This window comes from Phlebotomus papatasi, chromosome 2, assembly GCF_024763615.1.
Source record: "Phlebotomus papatasi isolate M1 chromosome 2, Ppap_2.1, whole genome shotgun sequence".
NCBI lineage: Eukaryota > Metazoa > Arthropoda > Insecta > Diptera > Psychodidae > Phlebotomus > Phlebotomus papatasi.
The window spans coordinates 77,826,707-77,837,252 of record NC_077223.1 but is presented as its reverse complement, the minus strand read 5'-3'; the positions used below and the strand labels follow the sequence as shown (position 1 = coordinate 77,837,252).

Sequence of the window (10,546 nt, the reverse complement as noted above, 5' to 3'; positions counted from 1 at the left end):
AAGTCACAAAACGGATATTTTATTTTTTTACAAACTACCCGAGCGCCCCAGAAATTTCTAATTAATGCAATTTTATAGGGAATTTACCGCTCTAAAATTTTGGGAAAGTCATTTTCCTCTATTTTGTGGATTTTTTTTAATAAAAACACTAAATTCCGGAATGATTTCCTGGAAAAGCATCATTTGCAACAAAAAAATGAAATTGGAGATTTTCCTTTTGCATGGACATGTTTCAAACCTCTCCTGTAGAATCCACGAAAATCGTTTTTTTAGCGCACATATTCTTGATTTATGAGTGTCAAAAACGTGTAGATCCAAAATTTGGGCCCGACCTGAGGAGGTCGCATTTCGCATTTCATCTCGGACAAAATGCACATACATGCACGTGTGCAGAGGATCATATTTCAACTGGGAATGGATTTTTTCCAAGAAAAGTTGCGATCGTGTAAGTGTATTTTACTAGGGCCATCAAGTCTTGTTCGAAACATGTCCTAGTGCATACAAAGAAGGAAAATCTCAAATTTCATCTTTTTATCACGTATGGTGTTTTTCCAGTAAAATATCGTACAATTTTGAAACTTTTATGAGACATTTTTCATTGCATGTGTGAAAAATAATATTTGAATTTCGCAATATTGGATAATTTTTTAAGTGATGCATAACTTGAACTGGATATTTCAACCAAGTGTGTAAAATTGTTGTTATTCTATAATCGACAGTCAAACCAATAAGTTTGTTTTACGAAAGATAGGCCAACCTAATTCACGGAGAATACATATTTCGGATACACAATAACATGGTGAGTTCCATATTTTTTAATAAAAAAATTCATAAAAATTATATTTGACGTAAAGTGTTTTGCAGTTTTTGATAAATCATAATCCTACGAAAGAAGAAGCTGAGAAAATTTTGGAAAGATTTACACGAAAAAGACCACATTCCGATGACCCGCCATCTTGGATAGAAGAAATTTTAAATAAAATGGAACGTGACATAGCTTCTGAGAAGTTACACAAAATTCAAAGGAGTGAGGTAGAGGAGTCTAACAAAGAAGTTGAAGATCAACTCATGTGTAAAAGAAAAGATAAGCTCACAGAAAAATACTTTGAAAAACAGGAGAAAAATCTTTACCTTGTAGAATATGTGACTGATTCAGAAGGAGATCAAGTACCTGCGGAAGATTTTTTATCTGATTTTGAGGAACAAACGTTATATTATTCTAGGAAACCTGCTTCAGATCATGTATATTCATCTGAAAATTCTAGTAGTGAGGTATAATTTTCTATATCATTTGCAATAAAAAGTTAAAAGTATAAATTTAGAGCGTTTTTAACCCAAAAATCCCTCTCCCCTTTCTTTCTTTCGTTGAAAATTGTTCATTACAAACATTTTTCACAATTATTTAACATGGTGTATCTTAAAAAATCACTCAGAAAAAATCTATATCGCAATGAGTACGCACAGCTTGAGACAATTAGCAGAAGCTTTGGCAAAAGAAAAATCAGAGTCTGATTTGGTGCAATTTATTTTACATAAAAAGACAATAGCGCAAATGATCGGCCTACTTTATGAAAACAAAAATGAGATTTTACGTCGCGGTGTAGTGGAAAAAAATTCAAGAAAAATGAAAAATGGAAAAAGCATGACTATTTTGGAGAAAAAACAATTGATGGTACAATTCTTTAACACTAATGATGAAAATACAATTGATAATTTGTTCGAGATATTCTTTGGCGATCAAATTTTGGATTGTGATAATGTAGAAGCAGAATACGATATTGTACAGCAATCACATAAAATCTGCAAAATATGCTACAACAATGAATACGATACCGCTTTCCTACCTTGTGGACACGTTGCTGCTTGTCAAGGATGTGCTTCAAAAACAAGACATTGCCCTATATGCCGAGAGCCATACGTTGAGACTACAAGAATATATTTCTCGTGAAGAAAACAAAAATGAAGTCAACATTTTTTTTGTGTAATGAAAAACTACAACCGACTAAGTTATAAATAAAATTGATTGTAAAACAATGAAATGAGTTTTCTTTCGCATCTGATCAAAGTATCATTATTTTTTTTGTTTTTATGTTGCCATCAACATGAGGAATCATGTGAATTGTTTAAAAGTAGTTGCATGCAATCGAGTAGATTTTGTCAAAGAAGTTCGATACAATCATTTTGATTGTGCTATAAAATGTAATTAAAACAATCCTGCTAATGCTGCAAAGAAAAAATCAGATTACGTTGAGAAAAAATGACAGACGCCACTTTGAAGTTTTTTTTTCACGTGAAGAAAATATTTTGATGCAGAAAAAATGCAAGATGATAAAAAATATGATATCTCTCTGCAGATTTTTTTATGTTGGTAAAATTTTTCAGTGCATTTTCATATTGATTTTTTTCATGATGCATCGATGAAACATGTCGTGTTTTTCTTGATGCATAGATGAAACATTGTGTGATGTTGAAATAATTGATTGTAAAACAATTTCTTTTCACAACAAGACAAAATTCTCACAAATAATTTTATTTCATTGACTTTAATCTTGCTCACATAGCAAATAGGTGTGATTATGAAGGAATCACACCTAATATGTTGAGATGAAAAGGGAATGTTGGTATAGATAAATATTGGCATAATGCATAACCCTGGTGCAATTGAAGTTTCATTTTTTTCTTCATTCTTCTTATCTTAAGAGGATTCAGATTGCAAATATACAAGATTAAAACAATTTACATTTACGTTTTCTCATCTTTTTATTTGACATCATTTGATTTTTATACACATGTTACATTTTAAGAAATATTTGATTTACTTGCTACAAAAGGAATTTCATGAAACAGGCGAAAATAATTGACTGGTGGATCAAAAGTATTGCTGTTTGAAAAATTAGAATTTTCCAATCTTTGCACACCTAAAGATTTACAAACATTGCTGTATCTCTCAAAATATTCTTGTACATACCACTGTACAGAACTATTGTAAATCAAAGTTGCATTTATAAATTCAGAAAGTAACATTAATTTTTCAAATTCTGCAATATTTAGAGATAAACGATCAATTCCATTATTTTGGCTGAGAATAAGTAGTTCAGAATTTTCCACAGCGCAGTAACTACGAATGTTCACGCAGTTGTCAAGTTGAATATTCAGCAACTCCAGTTTCATGTTGGCATCATCCTTTCCAGCATCCTCTCCCAATAATTTCCTTAAAGTTTGTTCATTGGCACAGAACGTTGTCCATGTATTTTGGGTGAATTCTACAGCGTCAATTCCATCCCAGTAGCTTACGGCACATATTTTAGCAACTGGTGAAAAATTCTCTGGAGAAAACCCGATCGTGATAAACAATGTACATGTTCGATTTAGAAAATAGGTGTATGCATTCAGTAGTTCAGGAGTTGTATTTTGTTGTCGATTTCTTGCATATTGTTCCTCATCCTTTCGAAGTTCCTCAGCAGGATCAGGATTATATTTGTTGAAGTGCTGCTTTGCCTTCATTACATTTGGAACTTGATGTGATCTTTCTTTTGTCTCCATATTTTCAGATAAGTTATTTTGTGATTTATCACTTTTCACTAAGAAAATGTCTTCCACTCATCAATAAATCAGGGATACAAATGAGACTTTTTTTCCAATGTTCAAATTCCTATAAAATATTTTAGGATCTTTTGATCGTACTGACGAAATTTCCCGAGAAAATTATGCAAACGTATGCAAAATGTTTGTTTCATACACGATGAAACATGTTTGGACATGTCATGTCATGTTCATATCTCAGAATAAAGTCTAGAGGTAGGATGCGAGGGGCAAATATAACATTTTTCTAAATAACAAGTGAAGTTACTTTTTTTTAAATTGTTTTTCAATATAATAAATAAAATTTTGTTAAGATTTATTCAGGGGAGGATGAAGCTTTACGGTCAAGAACTAAAATTAATAGTATTCAGTGATGAAGTGCTAGTGAGTGCAAAGCTAAATTTCTTTTATCAGTGTAAGAACGCAAATGTTTGACTTTATTTTAGTGAGTATCGCTTGAATTTTATTTTTTATGCCTATTCTACTGAGAGTCATCTTAAAAAAATTGATCTTCTACTAAAGAAAGAGGATTTCATCTTCGATTTTGTGATATGTGCCACAGAAATAGACATAAATTTGATAATGAGTCATCAATGAAAAATGCATAAGTTAATTCAGCATCCCAGGTACCGAATTATAGAAGTGTATACAACATTTCATTCATAAAAATCAATTTTATATGAAAAGTCGGTTCCTATTTTATTTCACTCTGCTGCCATTTCTCCAACATAATCAAATTCTTAGGTAAATATTGTACATATATTTAAAGATATTTTTCATTTTGCTAAATTATAATAAGAGAAAACACAAATCAATAATTCACTTTGAATAATTTTGTTCTGTAATGTTGTAAAAATTCTCTAATGTCAGAGAAAAAGAACATTGTAATACAAAGTTATGAGAAATCTAACACTTTTTCCATATTTTCCCACTTGCGATCAAGAGAGTTAAATGATTCATACACAAGACAAGAAATTTTGCCCTCATTGACATTTTTTCATTCATCTTTTAATTCTTTTATTTGATGCATGATACAAGAGATCATTTTCGAATAATCCCACAATTGTATAGATATGCATAGCAACATCTTTGATCATCAGTTTGTTTATTTGAAAATTGGGGATCTTAAACCCAGATTCTTGAAATTTCATTGCAGTCATCATCTGATATAAGCAGAAATTCAATAAATTTTCACGAAATTTATCACTTCTTATCTGAAATAACTGAATGAAAAATATTTTTTAGACAAATTGCATAAAGATCGTTTGATCGTATCATCAAGAGATGTGAATGATGTCAGATATAATCAAGTAAGTGCAAAAGTATGATATTTTTCGGTAATTTATGTTACAATTTAAATAAAAAAGACAAATATTGCAAACAATATTGAAATACGCAAGCTCAAAAGTTGCATGCTTTGAAAAAAAACTGTTTACATGCAAATCTCAACTCAATGACGTTTCAATATCTATTGATCAATATCCAATGAAAATGGTTTAAATTGCATGACGGCATCAACATCATGCTGTTCAATAACCAATGAAAATTATTGATAGTTCTTATCGCCAGTAAAATTAGTGAATATTGCGAAATTCCGCTCAATTTTATAATTATATTGCGCACTGCAAGACATTTTTCCATGTTGCTTCATTCCTCTGAAGGAATCAAATTGTCGCGCAAAGACTCATATAAATAGTCTCTCCCATATGGTCTCGAGCGCGCGAAAAGGTCTCAAATTGCATTTGCATTTTTCCACACTTGGACAGTGCATAAGCCAGAGACTAGAGAGAATCCCGCTTACTGCATAGGAAAGACTTCTGGCAAACCTTCTATCATGGCATGAGTGGCATAATGGATAAGGTGCTGGACTCGCAACCGAGAGGTCTGGTGATCAATTCCCATGGATGGCAGATCTTTTCTCATATAAATTATATAAGCAGAAAAAAATTACATGAGAAAGAGTCCACCAAAGTAATTTCCGTTAATTTAAAATATTCAAAATGTCCATCAAAAAGCGCAATATCAAAAAGTTTTAAAGTTCTAAAAAGTTCAAGATGGCCGTCTAAAGCTTACAGTTTAAAAGTCCAATATGGCGACTGAAACGATTCACATTCAAACAACAGTATCGTATTCCATAGCCAATGAGAATGTTCTCCGCAATAGGACCGTGCTTCATAACCAATCAAAACGCTTGCCCCCCTCAACAGTATCATGCTACATAAGCAAGCCACGTCCACAAAACAGGATCGTGCTTCATATTCAGTTAAAATAATTAACCAAATCTCCGCCCACAAAACAGTATCGTGCTTCATAACCAATCAAAATGCTTCCCGCAAAAGTATTGTGTTCCATATCCACAAACAAGCCACGCCCACAAAACAGGATCGTGCTTCATATTCAGTTAAAATAATTAACCAAAATGCAGAAGAGGAGAAGGAGGGGAGGAGCGCGGAGCGGGGAAACCGACCTGCACGTAGACCACCCACCAGAGCTATCGATGTGGCGTCACAAAACAGTCTCGTGCTCCATGGAAAGCCACGCCCACAAAACAGGACTGTGCTTCATTATTACTACTCATGTTTTTTCGGGATTGCTCAAAAATTCGTCATGCGATGTGCGATTTTTTTATTTTTGGATTATAGTAAGGCCATGTAACTCCGACGATTGCAAAACTCGGATGCCGCGACCGATTTAACTCGGATACATCCACTTAAAATATAATTTATATTTTTATTTCTGTAATTAATTACTGAAGTATCATAATATAACTATTCTTCTTTAAGAAAAACCAAAAATTATATTTTTATCGGTTTAATAAGTGGGTAAAAGAAATATTTTTTAAGCTCGGGTCAGCTGGGTTGTGTACTAAAAATTTAATTTCTGAGAAAATTTTGCTGTTGACAGCTCGTCGCTGGAAAAAGTTTAGTGTTTTTTCTATATAATAAAACATTATTTGCAATCAAAATTATTAATAAAAGTTAGTGTAGTTATTGATCTACAAGGTGAGTAAGAGTTTATTGATAATATATTAATAATTCATACAGAAATAAGTGATTTTTGTGAATGTTTACATTTCGATGCAAGTCAGATGCGGTGAAAGTCAATGTTTTGGTTCAGAATTTGCATTGTTCAGCACTCTTTTTCTGTTTCAGATGCCAAAGGGAACAAAAGAAAAGACATATAAGGACAAGCCCTACTCTAAGGAAGGTCTTAGGAATGCCTTGCAGTGTGTACGAGATGGTTCTACCATAGCATATGCATCCAAAACATTCAATGTCCCAAGAACAACACTGCACAACAAATTGTCTGGCAGATACCCGGAAGAGTGCCCCAATGGCAGGCCAACAATTCTTTCAAAAGAACAGGAAAAAGAACTTGTCAAATGGATCCTGGGATGTGCGGATGGCTGGCATCCCATCGGGAAGGAACAAGTTCTGGACAGCGTTAAACTCATCTGTGAGGTCTACAAAATTCCAAACCATTTTACAGCTGGAAGACCCGGAGACGTTTAGTTCAGGAATTTTCTTAAGCGTCATCCAGAGCTCAGCATGCGCAAGCCAAAATCCTTCTCATTGGAAAGAGCTACTGTTACTGCTGAAGACCTCACGGAATGGTTTCAGAATTGTCTTGGATATTTCACAGAACACAACCTTCTGAGCATTTCACCAGACCGTGTTTTTAATTGCAACGAAAGTGCCTTCTTTTTGACACCGGAAGATGGAAATGTCCTGTCCAGGAGAGGTTCACGTGTAGTTCCATCTCTTAAAAATTCAGGACCGAAGCAATGTATCACAGTACTCTTCATGGTGTCAGCTACTGGCGAACTTGCTCCTCCAATGGCTGTTCATAAAACTGACATTACTCCAAAAATTGCCATTCACAACGCAGAAGGATGGAAAATGGGAACGTCACCACAGAGTGGCTGGATGGATGGGCCACTTTTCTATGCTGGTCTTTATTTCCCGAAAATTGTTTTCCAACATTCAGAGGAGTCCATTATCAATAACCAGCACGATCAGGCCACCGACAATAATCCTTCAAATGATCCAGTCATCCCTGGAAACCAACTCTCTGCAACTTCTGAGACTCAACCGATCTTCGACACACTAAAACAATGCTATTTCTGGCCAGGAGAAATTCCAAAACGTCGTCAGAAGAAGAGGGTCAAAGCCAGCAATGTCAAACACCAGTATATTGTATCTTCCGAGGAAATTATCGCGGAACAGGAGGAAAAATTGAGGCAGGATTTACAAAAAAAGAAAGAAATTGCTGAACGGAAGTTGACCAGAGAAAGGAACAAAAAAATAAGGGCAGAAGAAAAGGAGATAAAACTAAAGGAGAAACACATGGTAAAGGAAAAGGCTCAAATGCCAATTGAAGCTGAAAAGAAAAAACGTGGAAGGAAGTCAGCCAAGAAAACCGAGGAAAAATCAAAGAATTGAGTGCAATCTTAAAATAAATAAAAATATATATAATTAAATAATAAATTAATGAAATAAATTGATGGAATAAAACTCTAAAAAAATGTTTTTGAAATAATATTTTCTCATTTTTATGCATTAAACTTTTCCTTAAAATGAGCATCCGAGTTTCATCGAATTCAACGGAGTTACAAAAAAGCATCGCAGTAACATTCTTGCGCATATATTAATATTATCGTAATTTTATTAATTTTCATCAATATTATTGCTAAAATTCTATTTCTATTATGATTCTAAATTAAACAAAGAATAATTCTATTGATTTGGAATGGCGAAAAAAATATTTCATCAGTCCAAAAACAAGCATTAAAGTCGCACTCTATGAAAAGTATCCGGATTACCTCTCTTTACTATATGACTTTTATAGATTTCCCGGCAGGCATTTCTTCCATGTACGAAAATCCCGTTGAATCATTCCTAGGTTTTTCAAGATCAAAGGTTTAAAAGGTTATACAGAGTGTATTTCCTAACTGAAAGATCTCATGTTTGGACTAGTTGGAAAGGTTGAAAAGGTCTTAGAATTTCAGACAATACTGAACCTATTCCAATCGGTTCTGAATCATTAATGAACCGGTTCATAACCGGTAATTTATTTTTATTAGAAAAAATTAGAAGAAAATTTTTATTAGAAAATTTTTATTAGAAAATTTTATTAGAGATGTTGTTTAGAGTTAAAAAAGCTATTTTGCTCTACAAAAAAATCGAAAAAAATTGTTAGTTAATATTTGGCCCATCTGTTTGAGCATAAATTGAGTTAGAGACCAACCGGTTAGTCATAACAATTTGAGATTTCGATAGACCCAATAAATTTATAATCTTTAAATCATCTTGAAAACGTAAAGTACCACTTCTTTTATTTTTAGATGTTTTTGGGGGGTGTCCAAGAGGAAATTTGGTTTTCTAACGTCCAGGGGGGGAATTCTGTAACCCTGGTGAAGTGATCACCTGTCAAAATTGATGAACGCTTCACTGAAGTGATAGCAAAAAAGATTCTGTAACTTGCGATAGCTTCACGTGAAAGGATCACTTTGAGGTTATGTGTTTCACTTGTCAATTTTTCGGTGAAGATGATGGTATCACTCGGTGAAGCCAGTAAAAAATTTTTCCATACTCAGCTTGAAAAACAAGACCATATCATTTCTAAAACTCAATTCTAGTGTTTTCCATAGTTATTTAGTTCAAATATTGATGAAAATCTTAAATTTAATGAAAATTTCAACACACTTCACCTCTATGCTTCACGCAAAGGTACAGAATAACTTTTCTAGCAGTCGTGAAGGGAAGCTCGTGAACCTTTCACTAGTGAATCGTTCACTATAGTGAATCGTTCACTAGTGAAGCGTTCATCGAGTTACAGAATTCCCTCCCAGGTAACCATTGGGTTTTTTTACTTTTTGATTTTGTACTTATGTTTAAAGTATCGCGGATCACTTGAGACTGTTCTTTTAATTCAAGATTCTGTTGATGGTATTTTTTTTCTATTTAAAATATTTGAATCTACTAAGCGGTTTTATTGATTATTAAAAATTCGCCTGAGAAAAGTTGTACAATTCTCCACATTTAACATGCATTCACATTTTTTTGTCACAGGAAAGTTAAAAAAAAATCTGTAAAACATTTCTATTTACCCTATATCATTATACATAAAATAGGTATAATAAAAAAAAACTTTATGCGCTAAATGAACATAAGTTTATTCTTGTTTGTGTATCAAATGTCAATCCATGATAATGGTAAGGGAAATAAATCCGTTGGTGCATTGATTGCAATTTTTTTACATGGTTGAAATATCCGCTTCATCCAACACAAGCGAACTATATTACATAAATTATACATAGAATCTATGAATAACCAATGCTACCTGTTGCTGTAAGCGCAAGATCTTCCGAAATCCAACGAACAAACCAATTGCTTTTGGTAATGCATCATTTCAATATTAGATGCACATTCAAGGAAACTTGTGGAAGCAAAACGAGAGCTTGCAGACCTTTCAAAGAGTAGATAGTGTTTCCTTCTGTTTAAAATTCCACCCAAAAATTTGCATGAATTTCGTACAGCACAAATTAAAATTTCCGAGTTGATGGATTTTCAAAGGATAAGGTGAAGAGTGGAGAATATTTTGAAGGTTTTAGAGAAGAAATTTTAATTATCTGTTATTTAATTATATTTTTCTATAATTTTGAGGAGAGAATGAAACTTAAGAAAATTCATTTTCATCAAACCACAAAAGCAAAAGTGCAGAGTTTTCATCATGATGCAGAAACGCGCCTCGGTTGTAAAATAAATTGAAAATAAACAAATTACAATTATTATGATGTTCTGCAATACTTTCCTGCCGATCACCCTCTTTATTTCCAAATATACACCAATATAATAAACATTCATAATTTCACGCAATCATGAACATTACAGTTTTAATTGTTATTGGTCTGTTCAACAAACAATCCCTAAATTTTACGCCAGAAGAAGGAAAATTGCATTTC

At 33.0% G+C, this 10,546-nt stretch overlaps 2 protein-coding genes across 2 annotated transcripts in view; one reads left to right on the top strand and one right to left on the bottom strand.

Annotated features, from left to right (window-relative positions):
* The window catches only part of LOC129801044 (uncharacterized), a 73,180-nt gene that overhangs the window by 30,017 nt on the left and 32,617 nt on the right, over window positions 1-10,546 (bottom strand). The gene's annotated exons all lie outside the window — the stretch shown is intronic.
* Window positions 6,372-8,399, top strand: LOC129804526 (uncharacterized). Its single transcript, XM_055851884.1, has 2 exons — window positions 6,372-6,584; window positions 6,735-8,399. The coding sequence occupies exon 2, from the start codon at window positions 7,131-7,133 to the stop codon at window positions 8,022-8,024; it is 894 nt and encodes a 297-aa protein (XP_055707859.1). The 5' UTR covers window positions 6,372-6,584; window positions 6,735-7,130; the 3' UTR covers window positions 8,025-8,399.

What these genes read in the sequence shown, in the direction of transcription:
- LOC129804526 (XM_055851884.1), top strand. Translation starts at nt 7,131, where the DNA reads ATGCGCAAGCCAAAATCCTTCTCATTGGAAAGAGCTACTGTTACTGCT.